The sequence below is a fragment of the Lepidochelys kempii genome, chromosome 3 (assembly GCF_965140265.1).
Source record: "Lepidochelys kempii isolate rLepKem1 chromosome 3, rLepKem1.hap2, whole genome shotgun sequence".
Lineage (NCBI taxonomy): Eukaryota > Metazoa > Chordata > Testudines > Cheloniidae > Lepidochelys > Lepidochelys kempii.
The window spans coordinates 172,692,117-172,712,020 of record NC_133258.1 but is presented as its reverse complement, the minus strand read 5'-3'; the positions used below and the strand labels follow the sequence as shown (position 1 = coordinate 172,712,020).

The window sequence follows — 19,904 nt, the reverse complement described above, 5'->3', positions numbered from 1 at the left end:
TCACAGACGGACTGTACAAAGAATAGGACACCACGGGTATGAAGGGAGGATCCACCAAATTTGTTAAAACAATGTTGAGGTACCAGGAGCATGGGGTCTCTCTCATTGTCAGGAAGCCTTGATCAAGCCCATTGAGAAACCTAGGCATGGTTGGATGGGAGAAGACAATATGGCCTTCCACAAACAGGTGATAAGTGGAGACAGCCAATAGTGTACTCTACTGAAGTGATCTGAATGCTCTAAAGTGAGCAGATAGTCAAGGATGGCAGCAAATGGAGCTCCTAAAGGGGTTTGCTGCTTCTCTATAACCCAGATAGGGAATCTCTTCCATTTAGCAGTATAGGAGCTGAATCTGTGATGCTTCTTGTTCAGGTCAGATGTGAACAAGTCTATTCAAAGGTCCTGCTACTGTCACGGACCAGGGTGTAGAAGGGTCAGGTCTAGCGGTCAGAAAAAGGCAGGCAGAGGAACAATCACTGCTGTGGGCATAAGCATAGACCAGCCAATGGCCAATTACACTGCTGGAGTTAAGAGCAGTCATGGCAATTCCCCCCAGCCAATCAGGTGATCTAGCCAATTAGGGTCTCAGCTGCAATTAGCTAGCTGATCCCGGGCCCAGCTGCAGCCCGTCATTCCTGACACTACCTCTCGCAGCATCAAGGGTGCCTCCTAGCAGGTCTAGGGCCTGGTTTTTCAGGGTGAGCCCCGTGGAAGTTCTGCAGCAGGTCCAGGATGTGAATGTTTTCAACCAGTTCCCAAGATTGGTCGTTTACCCTGAAGCTCTCCCAGGTACAGGAATTTTCCCTGAACTCACCGGGAGTCAAGGCATTGTCGGTCTAAATATTCTTCTTGTCCTCAAATGGTTATTGGTGCTGGTGGTGGGCTGGAACATATTCTCAGGTTTGTGCTTAGGGAGGGAAATGTGAAATACCAGATGGATCTTGAGCTAAGCGGGTATTTGCAGCTTGAAGGCTACAGGACCAACTTATTCCAAGATTATGAATGGGCTCAGGTACTGGTGATTGAGTTGGCCGACAGGCGGGCCAATGTGAGGTTCCAGGTAGACAGCCAGACATTGTACCCCATGGCTAGGCTGGGGGAAGTTCAACTACCCTGGTCAGCATGATGTTTGTAAGTTTCCTTTGTGTATTTCAATTGCTCCTTGAGCTTTGGGTGTACTTGGACCAGGTGGACAGCCCAGTCTGCAGCTGCATGTACTGAGGCATTTGTGGGTACATCAGGATCAAACCCAGGAAAGAAAATGTAGGTTGCCAAGAATGGACTTTGTTGGGTTGAGGCATGGGTTGCATTGTTATAGGTGAATTCCACATAGTGGAGCAGAGAAAAACAGGCATCCCTTTTGGAAATTCAAGAAACAACATAGGTACTGTTCTAGAATCTGGTTGACTCATTCTGTTTGCCCATTAGTCTGCAGGTGGAAGGAAGACTAGGAGAGGGATTCTCTTCCACCAAAAATGGTGGCATCTTCCACCAAAAACGGAGGGCATCAGTCTGACGCGATGCCAATTGGTAGCCCACAGTTGTGGAAGATATTCTACAGAAAAAGGTGTGCTGTTTCTGGGGCAGAAGGGATGCAGTGGCATGGAACAAAATGTGCTGTTTGGCTTGGGAGATCGACCACAACTAGAATCACTGTGCACTCATGATAGCAAGGCAACTTCAAAATAAAGTCTATATATTAATTAGGCCAGGCTAGAGGGGGAATGGGCAAAGGCTGGAGATGGCCAAGCGGTTTTGAGCATGGGCTCTTGGTTCACGACCAAAGATCACAAGCCCTTACATACTCCTTGGTGCATACCTGTTGGCCAGGCCACCAGAAACTCTGCAATATCAGGTCCCGCATCTTGGATTTGCCAAAGTAACACGTGAGCAGCATGTCATGACATAGTTTCAGGAACTGGACTCAAGGCTGACCTGCCAGAATATAAATACAATCCTTGTGATAGAGGTGATCCTGCAGTCTGAGTTAAGAGCCCGACTGGGCATCTATGTTATCCAGGTCTGGCAGATCATGGTCACAAAGGAGTCATGGGGCAGCTGAGAATGGATGGATGGATGACATTAGATTGCTGTCAACTGAGCCACTGACAAAGTTGGACCCTTTAAAGATTGTGGAGGGAAGTTCCTTGCCAGGCTCAAGGTCCTCCTCTTTGAAGGACAGGGGATCTACTTTCTCATTTCTAGCCCCTGAGTGATAGATTACAACAAAAGGACAAATTGGGCAAAAAAGGAGATACCAGTGGATCTGACATTGATTGGGGGAGCTGGCTGGCTGGAGGTACTCTAGGTTCATGTGGTCCTTGAGAATTTGGGCTGCGAATCAAGCTTCTTCCAGGACGTGATGCCATTTTTCCAGTGCCACCTGGACTGCCAATAACTCCTTGCCCCTGACATTAAAAAAAAAAAATTAAGTCCAGGGTCATCGATACCAGCCTCATTAGTGGCATTCAGAAGTTGAGTGAGGGTCTTATGGTGGCCTCTTACTGCCAAAGCGTTGGTGGAACCGTTCTTGGCCTTTAGCTGCTTCCTTTGCTGGACCTATTTAGTGCTGAGTATGAAGGTTTGCATCTCCAGTCACTGTGTGATGAGTGCTCTTTGTGGGCTCTCACCTCTGCTAACTGAGCAGAAGATGAGGGAGGCTCTGTCTGACTCTGTAATGGACAGTGGCATTTCTTCAATGCTGAATAATCTCTGCAACCTGGAGTGAACCATCAGCTCATGGAGCATTCTGAAAGCAGTAGAATCTGGTTGGGTAGACCTCTCACCCTCAGGAGTTGATGACGCTCACATGGAAAAAAAATTTCAGGAGAGATTCCCTGGAATTTTGGGACCTTTTAGGAAAGGAGCAATATATAGAGTATTTACATGGTATGTATATGTATGATATGTATCCCTGACCATAAAAATGCAATCTACGTCAGTCAATATAATGGAAATACAAAACTGAGTACACAACTGCAAACAATATATACATTCCAGTATATATTACAAAATACGATCCAGTATATAGCAGAATTATCAACTATCCCAATAATCAGAGAAGTTCAAGACAAAATCGGAAACAGTGTTTCAGAAGTATGTCACAGTAAGACAACATTCAATCAACATGAAAAAAAGAGAAAAATGTACAAAATAGGGAACAAATTTATAAAAATAAAGGTCTTTAAGAAAATGCAATGACTCAGGAGGAATACTATAGTCAGAAGGTCTTTCTTAAAATGTTAGTGTTTAATCAAGAAAGTAAAATAAGTTAATATAATGAGAAATGTAATGGCAAATTTTATTTTAGGGTAAAATTCAGTCTTAAGACCACCAACACTCCTACTGCCCACGTGACCTACCTGTCTCCTAAGCGACCACTCATATAGCCCCAAGCTACAAACATGTGGCAGAATTTAGAAAGACACTATATCCCATTACAATCACTTGAGCTATCCAATCCCCAAACTACTACACCAAAACACACAAGATGTTATAAAAGCATAATACACCTCCTAGCTGCTTTATTATCTTCACTCTTGCAGATAGCTACTCTTCTTCCAACTTTGGCCTTCCTTCTTCAAACTTTGCTCTCTGTATCTTAAAGTATCTTAAAATTGCTGCTGCAAAAATATTTTCTCATCTGTCCTTCCAATCATGCACTTCTCTTTTAACTCCTTCATTTGTTTCCTCCTGTCTTTCATGCAAAATTCAAACTTCTTGTCTTTATCTTCAAGAATATGCACAATTATATTCCTGTTTACATATCTGCTCTCATCTTTTCATACTTTCCCAAGCCTATTTTCCTTGGTTTCCATCTGTTCTCTTGTGCCCTCTTCCATGCTGCCTTCTACACTTTGATTGGTATGTGGCAGATAAAGCATGAGGCTACACACTGAATGAGGACAATAAAAAGAAATATTGAGCAACTACCTATTCACTGAGGCAGAGGGGTCTTGGGGAAAAAAACAGTATGTAATCACATGACTAAAATCTGTTGTCTTGTTGTCAATTAGGGTGACCAGCTAATAACTGTGGAAAAAACAAGACAGGGGTGGGGAGTATTAGGCGCCAAAAAACGGGACTGTCCTTATAAAAACAGGACTTCTGGCCACCCTACTCATAATGCATATACACATAATACATGTATTTAATGTAATTTCCTAATTTAAAAAACCCAAAGCCATCTATTCATGAGTAGATTTCTCCCTGATTTCTACAAATCTGATAGACTCAGTGCTTAACGATGATCACGCATCAGTGAAAATACAATTTTCCCCTCCCGGACAAACTGGACTTGTAAAAGATGGAGATTGAACTCCACTCATTTGAAAGATAAACATTTTCAGAACTAAGCCACAGAAGACATTTGTTTTTTCCCCCCTAAGCAAGTGACACACTAGATGTATCCCAAGGGGTGGATCGGGATATACTAAAAGCCTTTATTAGGGGGCAAAACCATTTTCTTCCCAGAAGGTAGAAAGAGGGATAGACAGTTCCTGGAATTAACCGAACAACTTAAAGCTATGGATTTAGAATGTACAAGCTACCCCTCCAAATAAAAAAAAAATCTATAAAAATTAATTATTGTTGGTATGAAATAAACGGACTTACTTCTGCACAAGCTGAATTTGCTCTTTTTAGGCTTAAATAAACACACAAGTCAGGGGAGAGAGTGGAGAAAATTCTCACATACAGATCAAAAGTGAGAGGTCAAAGGTCCCAAATAGCGTCACTTAAATCAGAACAAGGGAGGTTATTACTAATCAGAAAGAGATCAATGATCAATTTTTGAAATTCTACCAGGCTCTATACAATTATGATTCACCACCTGCCCCAGAAGAACTGAGTACTTTTATTAAATCTCACAAATCTCAGAAAAGCAACAGCCCAGGATGGCCTCTCCCTTGCAATCAAAGGAACTAATCAAGGCCATGGGGAAAATGAGTCCGAGCAAGACCCATGGCCCTGATGGCGTACCCCTAAAATTCTACCAAAGTTTCAAGGAAACTCCAACTCCTATGCCATTATACATTTATGAATATCTTTTAAAGAAAGGTACCTTACCTCCTATGATGAGGGAAGTCCTAATTACTGTACTGCTTAAACTAGGTAAGGATGAACAAAAGTGTAACAGCTAGATCCATTTCTTTAATCAATACTGATATAAAATGCTTGCTAAGAGGCTTGAAAAAGTAATAAGTTATATGGTTAACCCCATCAGGTGAGACTTCTTAAAAAATCCACAGTTCAGACAACACACATCAGCTAATTAGCGTTATGGCATTTCATAAGCATGTTAGAAATTTCCATGCAATCATTTCCACTCAGTGAAGAGAAAGCCTTTAATAGAATGAACTAGCAATATCTGTTTTTTATCCTGGATAAATTTGGTCTGGGGAAATCATTTATTTCATAGGTAAAGCTGTTATATTCCAATTCCAACTCTTGTATCCTAAGAAACAGTACAGTACTCAAGCCATCTTTGATCTGTTTCGATGAACTAGACAAGGATGCTTCCTCTCCCCTCTCTTATTCAACCTAGCATTAGAACCACTTACAATATTAATTAGGGCACCCCAAGTCATTCCAGGAATCAAATCAAGGACTCAGGAAACAAAAATCCTTCTATATGCAAATGACATATTAAAAATCTGGATCAATCGATCCCAAATATTCCACAAACAACAGATAACTTTGGTAAATTCTCTGGCTGCAAGATTAATTGGGATAAGTTGGAAGCAATGAAATCTCACTGGATTTAACTGGAAGTGGCTTTTCTGTAGTGCTAATTAGATGACAGACAAATCTCAGAAATCTTGGTATCATGTTCCCTAAGGACATTAAAAAACATAGCCAAGATCAGCCTAGCCCCGTTAATCATGCAGTTAGCAAACCATTTAAATAGATAGCAGAAACTATGTCTCTACTTCAGGGAGAAATAAACATAATTAAAATGAATACTCTCCGGATTGGCTCCAGCAGGAAGCAGAATCGGTTTCTCTTTTACCCTTTCCTAGTGTGCTGCACTTGGACTACTACTGATTCCCTAAAGATCAATTACCAATTATGGCAGCCAGAAATACTTGAAATACTATGTCCCCTAAACTTAAAAATCACCCCTTTCTACATACCCAGGCCTCTATCTGAGGTAACTCAAAACTCGGTATAGCAGGCAACCCCATCATTTGGCCAGATTAGCTGATCTCCAAGATCCCTTTCCAAATCCAATTGATTGAAAATAGCACAGGTAGAAGGGAGGGGCTTCAGGAGTTGCAGTTGTGGTGGATGATAAAACCGTAGGTCTGAATAGAGCATCTCATGACAAGTGCTGCTCTACGGCATAATGCTGTCAGAATGTATGGACTCATGCCCAGATTGCTGCTTTGCAGATGTCCATAATGGGCACATTATTGAGGAAGAGAGTGCTTGGGTGGAGTGTGTGTGGGTCCCCAGTGGGGGTTGTAGCTGTTGATGATGATAACAAAAGTCAGTAGAGCAGGAGATCCATTTAGACAGCCTCTGCTTAGACATAGCATCTCCCTTAGATCATTTTGTGATGGAAATAACTTTGATGATTTTCTGAAAGTCTTTGTCCTCCCAATGTAAAATGCTAAAGCTCATTGGAAGTCCAGGGTGTGGAGTGTTGTTTCTCATTTATTCCCTGATGTTGTGGGAAGAACAATGGGAGATGAATGGGCTGATTCAGATGGTATGAGAAAACAACATTAGGTTAGAACTTGGGATGTGGTCTTACGGTAACTTTGTTTTTGAAAAATGTTGTGTCTGAGGGGTGTGCTATGAGGACCCCCCATTCTCCTACTCATTGGGCAGATGTGATAGTGACAAGAAAGACCGTCTTCATCAAAAGTTGGAGAAGTGACCACAAAACTAATGGTTCAAAAGGGGACCCTGTGAGGCATCGCAGCACCAGATTGAGGTCCCATGATGGAGTTGGGGCTCGTATTTTGGTGTAAAGGTCACAAAGACCTTTCAGAGAGCATTTAGTGATCAGGAGGCAAAGACTGAGAACTCATCCACTTTGTGGTGAAAAGCCGTGATTGCTGTGAGGTGTATTCTGTTCGAGCTCTTGGAGAGACCTGATTTCTTAAGTTCCAATATATAGTCCAGTACCATTGAAAAAGAGAGGAAAGTCACCATAATTTGTCTATTTTGGCACCATGTATTGAATCTCTTACATTTGTGCATGTAGGTATGTTGAGTAGTAGGTCTCCTGCTGTTTAAAAGAATGTCCCTTACCTCCTCTGAATTGGTCATTTTACTGTCTCAGAGTCATGGAGCAGCCATGCGTTCAGCTGAAGTCTTGCCAGTTTTGGGTGGTGGACCTGGTCCACATCCTGAGACAGAAGATGTGGTAGAAGGGGAAGAGTGCATGGTGGGAACATAGCCAACTTCAAGAGGTAAGGAACAGTTTGTCTGGGCCACATGGGGGCTATCTAGAGGACTCTGGAGTTGTTGGGCCTGATCTTTTGTATGACCCCAGAGAGGAGAGGAGGAAAGGCATACAGTGGAGGTGCATTCCATTTGAGGAGGAAAGCATCTCCTAGAGAGCAGGGTGCCAATCCCACTCTCGATCACAAGTGTGGGCACTTGGCATTTTGGGTTGTTGCAAAGAGGTCTATAATTGGGAACCCCCAGAGTTTGAATATGCTCTGTGTATCCTGGTTTTCCTTTCCCATTTATGGTCCTGGGAGAATTTTCCATTCAGCGCATCTGAAGTAGTGTTTTGGCATCCTGGTAGGTAGGAGGCCGAGATGTTGATGTTGTGGTTGATGCACCAAGTCCATAGTAGCACGGCTTCTGTGCATAGGGAGTGTAACTGTCCCCCTCTTGTCAGTTTATATAAAACATACAAGCGACATTGTCTGTCACAACCTTTATGGCCTTGTCCCTGATCATGGCTAGGAAGTGTGAGCATGCATTGTGGACTGTCCACAGCTCTAGCAGGTTTATGTGTAGTGTGGATTCGAATGGGGACCAGTGGCCTCGGATCATGTAGTTGTGCAGATGTGCACTCCCTTCCCCAATCTAGCAGGGAAGCGTCCATTCGGAGTATCATCGATGGAATGTTCTGTGTGAAGGAGACTCCTGCCCAAACGCTGTTTAGTTGAGTCCACCAATGTAGAGAGTTTTTTTTATAAACTTTGGTTGGCATCATATGATGTTTGTTTATGCTGTGTCTGTGAGGAATATATACTGTCCTGAGCCAGCCTTGCAAGCATCACATGTGCAGTCTGGCATATTTGACGACAAATGTTGTTGATGACGTGGCCTAACAGTTGGAGGCAGATCCTGGCCAATATCAGGGGGCTGGCTTGCATTGTTGTGATTAGATTGACTAGAGTAGTAAACCTGCATTGGGGCAGTGAAGCTGTAGCTTCCAGAGAGTTGAAATAGGCCCTGATGAACTCCTGTCTCTGCACAGGTGTGTTGATTTTTGTTTGTTTATTTGAAGACCTAGATGTGTGAAGAGAGCTACTGTCTTTTGGATAGCTTTTAGTGCTTCTTCTCAAGTTGAAGCTTTGAGTAAGCAATCATCGAAATAGGGGACTATTATGACCCCTTGTCTGCAGAGGTGAACAGCAAACTGCACAAGAACTTCTGAGAACATTGATGGAGCAGTGGATAGTCCAAAAGGGAGTACTTTGTCCTGGAAATGATCTGTTGCCAGAAACCACCTGTGTGAGGGATGTATCATTATGTGGAAATATGGGTCCTGGAGGTTGAGGATAGAGAACCAGTCCACTTTCTAGTGCTGGTTGTGCAGGAGTGCCCCCCAATCTAGCAGGGAAGTGTCTGTTCTCAACCATTTTTGCTGAAACTTTCCCCAAAAAACCCCTCAGCCTGAGGCAGGCACGCACCACAGCAAATTTCAGCCAGAATGGCTAAAATTTGGCGAAGTTGTAAAGAGCTGAAAACAGCATCTTATAATTGGAAGTGTTGGGCAATTGTAACTACAGGGTTTGCTACATGTCACCTATAATTTATATTACAATAGTACCAAGAAGCCATGACCAGGAATGGGGTTTCATTATGCTAGGTGCTGTACCAACACAAGGGCAGACATGGTCCCGGCTAAATTCTGTTGTAATGGCTTAGTACAATGCTTTAAAGGAAAATTAAACAAACAGACTGTCACCCTAAATCCAAAATTGCACATGAAATAATTTGAAATAAATGTGTTTAAATGAAAGTGTATATTTAAATTGAAAAACAAATGTATTCTACAGTATCTGAATGACTCTCTGAGAAACTCAAAGCATTGTTTTACAGAATACATTTTTGTATAAATGTTTCTCTCTGTATTTAAAAAGATATACCTTAATTTATTGAATATCAGAATCTAAGAAAGAAAGAAAATTAGACTCCTACAGCATGTAATATTTTGCTGTTAAGATAGGAATGGTTTCAGTACTCATTTTCACACAGTTATGGGAAATCTTCAGACATTTAAAAATTGAATGTAGCCAGAGCACTGTTTTCTTTTAGTTGTATACTGCTATCTTACTGCTTTTAACATCAAATGAAATTCAAACATCATAAAAGGTTATTTTCATAAAAACAGTGTAAATGTAGCAATAATCTTATAATAACTGAACATAAAGATAGAAAATTTTAGGAAACAGCTGCAGCTAACTAAAAGCAATTTTCTTTTGAATGAAACTTCATTTAATGCCTCGATTTTTCTTGTAACAGTACCACTAAAAGAAGCTGTGTTGACTTCCAATACCCTTAAAAACAGATGGAAGTCTTTTTTTCCCTTAAAACCAGAAAAATAATTTTCAGTATGATTTAATCAACACCTACCAGTATCTTGTTTTACAAGATAAAAAATACTATCTATAATAACAAGTTTAATATAATTGTAAGCTAAAGATATTTAGTACGAAATTACCCTATAAATTCCATATTAGCATATAGATTAAAAATTGCTTTGATATGCAATGATCTCTGAGACAACTGTTAACATAACAGACATATACAAAAACTGTATTGGGTTAACAATTAAATACAGATAATATGTAAGTTCATAGTCCATAAGGAATTCTTTAAACTCATTTATTTTTGATATCATACAGTGTGATTTATATGCACATTCTTGGACAGGTAACTGCAGGTTAATTGCCTTAAGTAACCTAGCATACCTGAGGTAGTCTGCAGTGTGCATATTTACTTACAGGTTATTCCTTGGTCAAACGTAAACACTATATAACTATGATAGCAGTATTAATATAATCATTAGGCTCATCTTTACTGGCATGCGAAAAGATTAAATTAGCTACAATAAATGTGGGATTACTTTAGATTAGTTGCAGTGCATTTCTGTAAACGTGCCTTTCATTTTAGGAGGGGTTGCTGGAAAAAATATGATGTCTAGGCTTTTATAGTCATAGCCTTTCAAAGGTCTTCCACATCTACCATCTTAGATGACTGTTATAAAACTTTGTTTGAACTAAAGTAACCTACTTTAAACCAAGTAACCTCATCTAGTTTTGTGAAAAGAAGGTGCCAAAGCTGAGTGAAACAGTCTTCACCCATCTAAACAATAGTGTGTCCTTGTAAAGTAATAAACAGAACTGCATGAAACACATTATTTTCACTATCAAAATGTGAAATTGTACTAAATAAAAAAATTACAATGACAAGTGACGTGCTCCCATCTCCAAGTAGAAAATATTATACAAGGCCTGAGCTTTCTAAGTTTAAGAGACCCTAAATAAAGAGTGGGACTGGATGGCTCAGGACGTTGGTAATAGGATACAAAGCCAGACCATGTTAACTAAAATTTATTACCACTGATGGCTGTTTGGTGTCCTATAGGCAGAGTCCCACATTTTTCGCAAATGTCAACTAACACAATATAAAATGAAAAAGAATGAAAAACTCACCCTGCAGCTCCTGCCTTGCAAGACTGGGCCTGGCTCCCTAAGCGTTGTGACCTGGCACATGGGGTCAGAGTGCTACTAAGATAGGCACGTGCAAGTCACAGCGTCCACAGAGGGGAGCTGGGGCCAGTCTTGTGGTACAGGTGCCACTGCTGTGGGATGAGTGTAGGGTGGGCTCACTCTCCAGGGTCCCCTTCCAAAAACAATCTTTTCCGGAATTATGTTTTATCACCGCAGGAGTAATAAAACAAAATTCCCCCAAAATAAAATGAAAAGGTATAAAAAATAAAAGGAATTCCAATGAGGCTCTACCTACAGGAAGAGAGCTTGGTAATCTCAGGCCAATTTCCAGTGGTCAGGTTTCTACATCATCAAATCCAAATGGCAAACTTGTTGGCATACAGAGCAGAGATGCTAAGGAATAAATGTGAAACAGACTAACCTATCCTTTCACACCTACAGGTGGTTCCTGTAATTCAGGGCTTATGCAAAATGTCAGGATAGAGTGGAGAAACTTATATTGCCAATTCCCTTTCCTGTTAATCAAGAACTTCAGTCACCAAGACGATCAATCCAGAACCCTTCACAAACACCAACTTAAAATAAAAAATGTAGAACTCTCACACCCCGACACCATTTCCTGGGTTCTTTTGCCCGTGTTCTATAACTAACGCCTCACTGGGCTTGGGTGGACCAAACGAGGAACCATTTCTGCAATCAAGGGTCCCTCATAGAAAGTGCCCAGTTTTTCAATGTCAGCAGACCCCTCCTTTTAAAATCAGAGTACTGTCAGCTTGGTTAAACGTGCACAATCAGACAGATGAGCAAAGCTCGTCTTTAATCAGACTGTGGATGGAGAGAACTTTATTAGTCCCTGATCTTGTACTAAAGAGCATGAAGTGAAAACAGATAGCTATAGGACAGGATTCCTATTCCCTCCTGAGAATTATTGCAAGGCAAACCAACATAAATGAGACTGAACATCTCAGTCTTGATTTACAATTTTTGCACAATTTATTTTCCTGCCTTATTACACCCTTCCCAGCAAAAGAGGATCAGTGAACCAAAATGTTTGCAACCAATTTCCTCATTTCTCCAAAACATGGTAGAATTGAAGCCCAGATCTAGGGAAACAGACTCTACTGCCTCTTATGCTGAAAGAAAAGGTTTTTTGTTTTTTTGTTTTTTTTTTTATAACAATACTGTTAGAAGCAAACCTGAAGAGGGGTCTCGGAAGGTAGCAAATGAACTGTTCATGTCTGAACCAACAATAAGACACAGGACTTTTAGACAATGTCTAAGTGCTGGTCACGATCAGATTCCAAGAGTGAGAAGAGAGGAGAAAGATCAGCCAACTAGGGTGAGATGGTTTCAATTGGTTCTCAAAAGCCAAATGTAGATTCTATGAGTATACATACTAACTGCCTTAGAAATGCTGATGAGTAGGGACAGCTGACTGTAGTAACATGAGCAGCAACACAATAATGTACAGGTTTCAGTATGCATCCGATGAAGTGAGCTGTAGCTCACGAAAGCTTATGCTCAAATAAATTGGTTAGTCTCTAAGGTGCCACAAGTACTCCTTTTCTTTTTACAATAATGTACCTGATTCTTCTGAGCTCTCATTGCATCAACTTCATACTCAGCATACTGTGGATCCTGGGCAGGGTCATTGACATCTTTTAAATCTCTAGTACTCTGAAATTTGAAAAAAAGGATAAAAAACACCATAAGTTGAACTTTCAGTGCTTTAACAGAATACTTACTAAAGAGTCTGAGGAACATAATACAGGTCATTCAAATGCATGCAAGAAAATAAGCATTTATCATCCATCACTCACATAATTCAATGCAATATATTCATTTGCGAAGCAGCAAACTTAGTATTTAGGGCACAAGAGTCATCCCCAACAGTTTGGTCTTTTCTGCAGGTGCAATGGACGTTCCTTAGTGGTCTATCAAGTAAAAAAACCAAACAAACATACTATCTGGGCCCATGGAAGACAACCTCAGCTCTCTTTTCTGGATCCTGTATGCGAACAGTCATGAAAGATAGCAAATTCTTCTCTGCCTGTGACATTCTTTCTATCACCTCAGATTAACTCTGCTCACTTCCTGGTTTTGGAATGGATATAAGCATTCATGCTTCAGAGCACAAGCCAACCTCTAATTATGACGAATGAGGAAATGTCCACCATGGACAAATTATTCCATAAATGTTCACTACAGGGTTTCTTGCACCTTCCTCGGAAAGAGCTGGTATTGGCCACAATCAGAGACAGAATTCTGGACTTGACAGATCACTGGTATTGATCTCATATGGCCATTCCTATATTGGTGTTCAGACACACCATTGACAGACCTGTTAAAGCAAACTAAAAATATATGCAAAAAAACCAATTTATTTGAGCATAAGCTTTCATGAGCTACAGCTCACTTCATCGGATCCGAAAGCTTATACTCAAATAAATTGGTTAGTCTCTAAGGTGCCACAAGTACTCCTTTTCTTTTTGCGAACACAGACTAACACGGCTGCTACTCTGAAATCTAAAAATATATGTACTGTGAGATTTAGAAAACTGTACAGCACAAAGTGTGCACTTAACAGAACTGGATGTTTTCCTTTTCCTGAGTGAGGGACCATGACCTCTGGGTCATCTTGTCTTCCAGATTTGCTCCCCACCTTGTGAAGTTTGCTTCTGTAGTGAGTATGCAAGGGTATAGAGTGGTTGGGTTAGCTTTCTGCAAGTTACTTGCATTTACCTATCCCTAATGGGACATCTGGGAATGACACTTAATTTTGCACTGCATCTGGTAAGGTTCTATGTCTTCATGGGTCCATAATTCTGATGCATGGCACCAACCATTCTAATTGCTGGAGACAACTGGCTATAGTTGACAGCTGCCAGGAAATGGCTAATACGATTCTCTGCACTGGTCTCAAAAGTTCTTGATTTTGAACACTTGGTATGTCTGAATCTTTTCCGCCATCTGGTAAATTATGTTAGTCAGTTTCTCTGGACAGAGCACTGACTGGGATGTTGTCTGTTAACGAATATACTTGCAATCTGAACTTTGCTGTGACTACTACAAGCCATTTCTTAGGACTCTGGGTGCAGAGGGTAGATCAAAAGTAACATTCCTTGTGTGGGAATTGTAAGTTCTCATACACAAATATCATTTTGTCTTCCCCTTGCTGAGAATTCTGTTGATTTGGGAAGAAAGTGTGCCCAGTCTTCATTGGAAGTTTCTCCTCCATATAGATCTTATTTTTAGTAGAAGACTAGTCTCTACTTGAATACCTTTGGTATGGGTAGTGACTAACAGATTGTGATGCTGGCTTTGATAGTGAGAGTTAGTAATTGAGAAAGCAGGGAGGCCCTATTTTTTTTTTTAATTTCCCCCCAAAAGCCTCACACCTGCAAGTCTGGATGCAAAGGGTGTCTGCAGGGATGACTGATTGCTATTCATGGGTATGAACATGGGTGCTTTTGTAGCTACTGAGCCACTGTTCTTGTCACAAACACCAGGGCCCAAGAAAAATTGCCAGATAAAAGACATTTTGCATACTATTGCAAGGACTTGACCAGAATATGAACCCAAGACCTCTTGCACTCAAGCAAGTGCCTAGATGACAAGCCACTTGCTTGCCATTGGCTAGGTTTTCCTTCTTAAATACAGGGAATACTTGTGGCCTTAATGGATAGTTAAGGTTTTGAAATTTCATTGTACTTTCCTCACTCTTATGGTCTATGGGATCTTTTGGAAGGAAGTCCCCTTCCTAAGGGAACTATGTCTTAGTTCAACACTTCATTTTAACCAGAAGTACCCATCTAGATTTTATGAGGTGTCCTCACAAGAAGGTGAATACGGAAAAACATGTACCTCATTCTGCTTGAAGGGGAAGATATTTATTACAATTATTGTTATTAATGAGTTCCTTTTGAGTCATTGTCTTCCTGTCCTAGGAGAGGTTTTTGCCTACTTGTTTATAGGAAGGACGTAGCATACTACTCAACCTGATCTCATACTATTTAACTGAGGAGAGATACTGGGACAAATACCTGATTGTGGATACAGCCCACTAGATTGCACTGGGTGCCTGAATGGAAGCCTGCCTGCTTCCCCAGGATGACCCACACCCATTTGTGTACTTCAGGAGAGACTGAGTACCATTCTGGGTTTTAAATCACTAAATGAGGAGTTATTGTGAACATGGGAGATTACTTATTTACCCCTCCCTCGCCCCAGTAATTCCATGATGGTGAAGCTGCATGGGGAATTGAGTCCTATTATATCTCTATTTTGGGTACACACTTCCTAGAGTGCATCATATGTTTTAATGAGGAGCCAGCCTATAGAAAGGTGAAGAAAAACCCATTCCCATCCTTCAGATTCTAAGCCTCTTTCCCTAACAGAGTAAGGGTCCATGGACTGAAAACCAGACAGGCACAATTCTTATTACGCTGCTTCATGGGACAGGACCTCACAGATATAAGATACTTCTGAGGGCATTCTGCGCCAAAAAAATTAGTAAGTAATTGAGAAAGCAGGGAGGCCCTATTTTTTTTTTATATTTCCCCCAAAAGCCTCACACCTGTAAGTTTGGATGCAAAGGGTATCTGCTGAGATGACTGATTGCTATTCATGGGTATGAACATGGGTGCTTTTGTAGCTACTGAGCCACTGTTCTTGTCACAAACACCAGGACTCAAGAAAAATCCTTGCACAATATTTTTAAATTTTGCAAGTTTTATTTGTTAATTAATAAATGCAAAGGCTTCAGCAAGGCAGTGAGGAGCACAGGCCACTGGTTGTACGAAGGAGGGAGATCAGCCTTCCCATCCCTCAGCCCCCAGACACAGACTCAGTGGTGAGGCTGCACCCGACCCTGACACAGCACAAGGCCTGAGCCTGCCCCAGAAACACCCTGGCGCCCTGCCCCTCTGCGCCAGGCACACCAAGTGTGGGGCAGACAGGCTCTACCAGGCAGGACCCAAGCATGGAGGGGCTCAGTGCGGGGTCATCTAGGTATGTGGTGAGAAGATTCTGTGTGGGAACATCTGGGTGCAGGAGGCTCAGTGGGGGGATCTGGATGCACAAAGACTTGTTGCGGGGGGTCCAGGTGCAGGGGCAATGGGACTCTGTAGGGGCTTCCAGGTGAAGGTGGTTGGGGCTCAGAGGAGGGGTCTGGATGCTGGAGGAGTGGGGCTTGGTGGGGTGGGGGTCTGGGTGCCGCTAGTTGGGAGTCAATGGTGTGGGGGGTCTCGATGTGGGGGCTCAAGGTGGTGCAGGGGGGTGGGGCTCGTTAGAGTGGCGGTCTGAGTGCAGGGAGCTCAATGCAGGGTGGTCTGGGTGCAGGGGGGCTCCAGATGCAGGGGTTGAGGTTCAATAGGGTGAGCTTCGGGTATGGAGAACTAGGGGGGTTCTGGGTATATGGAGCAAGGCTTGGCAGGGGTGTGTGGGTATGGAAGGTCCAGATGCAGGGAGGCTGGACGGAAGGGGGAGAAGCTCCCTGACCCTGCAGTGGAGGAGCGATGGGGGAGGAAGCAGTGGCAGAGGGAGGGCTTGTGGCAGCAGGGCATAGTGCAGCCTGGGAGGCTCCAGAAAAGCTGCCTATAGCATGTCTTGAATTTGAATCATGCTTGCAGGGCTTCTCTACTTCTGGGGGATGGGAGGAGATGGAAGCCCACTTGAGGAGTGCTATTTCAGATAAACGAGAGGATTAAAGCCTCAGTGTTCAACTGATTCTTCAGCTGAGAAGAGGGAATGAGGAAGTTGAAATTAAGTCACTACTACACAAAAGCAAATAAAAATTAAGTTATAAATAAAATGCTCAGGAGAAATCAAACTGCAAACTGGCTCTGCTGCCAGCAGCAGAAATTCTGATGGCCTGAGCTGAAGGCAGACCTTTAGTCCTGCAGTTTCCAGCAACAGTACTGGACTGCCTCTGAATTCCACAGATGGAAGTCATTACTCATCTGTTCTGAATGAAGAAAGGAGCTGTTAAGCAAAAATAAAAATACATACCTTAGGTGGAAATGTTTTCTCATATATTTTTTTCCACAAATCCACAGGTGTATGTGCATGTAGTTTTCCAATATCACGGTCAGAGGCGGGTGGTGGTCCTAAAGATCACAGCAGGATATAGAAGGGCATCAGCATGTTGTCCCAACAATACTGAAATTACCATATCATGTCAAGCCAATGATCCTTCTAGTATAGTATTCTGTATTCAACAGTGACAAGTGGCAGATGAACTTGAAGAAGGTGTAAGTCCCCCATTATGAAATTAACTGTGTAAGACTTTACAATAAGGTATTTTCTTCTTGACCCAAACCAGTTATCAATTCACAACTAGAATTATGAAGCCCAAAAGCCCTTAAAATTTTTATCTTAACTAGTGTAACTGCAGAGGCTATTCTTAGGAATATAAAATTTTAACCTTTCTTTTAAGTTTGCTAAGCTATTTGCCTCAATAATGTAATGTAGCACTGAGTTCCACAGGTTAAATTAATTTTGTATAAATTAGTATTTCTTTTTTATCTGTTTTAAACTTGTTTCCTCTCATTTTAATAAGCTATTTGAGCAACAAAAATGTTGGACAAGAAGTTCACCAACCTATTTGATTTAGAGAATCCAATCCTGCTGGGATAAACAATGGTTTATTCTGATCCACTGATACGGATTTGCTAAACAGATTAAAAAAAAAACAAACCAAGTTCATATTAGTAATCAAACTATTGTCAAATAGTTACACTATATAGGCCAAAGCTAAGCTTTATATTTGGCTCCAAATACACCTAAAAAACATGATCAAGGGTGGTTGGTGGTGGCTTGTGGTCCTCTCCACTACTACTTTCTTTAGGGACCAAAAATCCTTAAGAACATAGGGAGTTCCATCTGCCTTGTGTTAAGCTGCCAAGGCCCAAGAGTAAGACTTCAAGAGTGATAATCTTCTACAGATGGTATCTTTGGAGAAAATATATTTTGATGACTTTTAGGCTGAAAACCTAGCTTTGAAAAGACATTTACAAATAGCCAACAATAAACTGTGTGCAAAACTGTCAATAGTAGGGGAGAGTAGTTGTTACCTTCTGTCAAAGCCAAATGCCAAATGATTAATAAGAACACGGGCTTTCAGCAGGAGGGCCTCAGATTTGCTGGTAAACTGAAAGAAATTAAAGAATAAAGCACGTTATGCTCTTTCCTCACAGAAATTTGTAACGTAAATTAGGTTTTGTGCAAGTGAGGATTACAGCTAGAGAAACTGGGCTACAGTCTAACATCAGGGCTTCTCTATACCAAAAATACTACAGCAGCAGTGCTTCACCACTATAGTGCTTCAATGTAGATGCTACCTACACCGATGGGAGGGATTCTCCTATTCATTTAGGTAATCCAACTCCTCGAGAGGCATGAGCTAGGTCGCTGGTAAAATACTTCCATCAACCTAGCACTGTCTATACCAGGGGTTAGATCAGCATAGCTATGTCTCTTGGGTTTGGATTTTTCACACTCATGAGAGATGTAGGTATAACAACGTAAATTCCTAGTGTGGACTAGGCCTCAGTTACAGTAGTGCAAATTAATTGCTTCATTAGAGTTACTCCCAATTTACAGTGGTATTTGACATACAAATCTGCCCCACTTTGTTTAAAGGACTAATGTATTTGTCAGTGACTACAGATGTCAAGAAAGACAAAATGAAAAAGAACAGAAGATGGAATTCTGTAATATCGTATGGGCTCACATTTTTGATTTATTCAGTTTAAACTTAGAGAGACAGACCTTTTGCAAAAAAGACTAATGAATTATTAAAACTTTCAACTATAGTGAAAATTGTCCAGAATGCCATGAACATGGAGAGCTGTAATGTAACGAACAACTACAAACATGTTCTCTTGGGACTTAAATCATATGATAAAAAGCAGTTTTACAGTCAGTGGCAGGATAAGGTTTGATAGTACAAATTACTCGGAAGAGGGTTCCTAAAATGCTTTTTCAAGCAGCATCCTCTCTCAGCTTCTGACTTGTTTTTCAACAACAAACCTATATCTTCTAGGGCCAAGTCCTATTCTAATGAAGAAAAGAAACTGTTACCTACCTCTCTGTAACTGTTGTTTTTCAAGATGGTTTCTTTCAACTGTAGGTGTGCACCTTCCTCATGTACAGATTTGGGAGAACTTTTTCCCTCAGCGATACCCCTTGGGACAACTTGAGAGCCCTTCTGTCACCATATGACACTATATGCTGGTATAAGAGGGTGGAGACACTTCCAACCCTTGCAGTTCCTTCATACCAGATAGATTCCGATAGAGAGAGAAAGGAAGGGGGGGCCATGGAATGCACATGTGCAACACATATCCAGGAACAACAGTTACAGAAATCTAGGTAACCATTTTTTCTTCGAGTGCTTGCACATGTCTATTCCACTGTAGGTGATTCATAAGCAGACAAACATGGAAGTGGGCTTGGAGTCTCTTTGAACAGTGACTGTAGGACAATGCATCTGAAATTGGCTTCATCCCTGGACTGATGGGAAATAGCATAATCAGAAGCAAAAATGTGCGCTAATGACCAAGTCGCTGCTTTACTATGTCTATGATCAGCTCTTGCACCAAAAAAGCAGCTGAAGTTGTCTGTGCTCTAGTAGAACAAGCCAATACTCTAGCTGGTGGGGCTATATTAGCCAACTGGTAGCATGTACAAATTCACAAAGAGATCCAGGATGAGATTTTCTGAGTGAAAACTGGCTGGCCTTTAGCCTTGCCCAAAACCGCAATGAACAACTGCATGGAAGATTTAAACGAGTTAGTATGCTCCATGTAGAAAGCTAAGGCCCCTCTCACATCCAGTCAGTTAAGTCTCTCCTCATCTCTATGCACATGGGGTTTTGGGAATAATGTTGGCAAACTGATTGCCTGTTTAACATGAAAATTAGAAAGTACTTTTGTGAAAAAATTTGGGCGAGGGAAGAGATAAACATGATCTTTA

At 41.5% G+C, this 19,904-nt stretch overlaps 1 protein-coding gene across 2 annotated transcripts in view; it reads right to left on the bottom strand.

Annotated features, from left to right (window-relative positions):
• Positions 1-19,904, bottom strand: part of DYNC2LI1 (dynein cytoplasmic 2 light intermediate chain 1) — a 118,610-nt gene that overhangs the window by 59,210 nt on the left and 39,496 nt on the right. For both annotated transcript variants that reach the window (XM_073339098.1, XM_073339097.1), the window contains exons 9-12: positions 18,002-18,078; positions 17,529-17,599; positions 16,938-17,035; positions 12,513-12,605 (exon numbers count right to left, since the gene is read on the bottom strand). In XM_073339098.1, the coding sequence (XP_073195199.1) occupies positions 12,513-12,605; positions 16,938-17,035; positions 17,529-17,599; positions 18,002-18,078 (339 nt within the window). The remainder of the gene's footprint in view (positions 1-12,512; positions 12,606-16,937; positions 17,036-17,528; positions 17,600-18,001; positions 18,079-19,904) is intronic.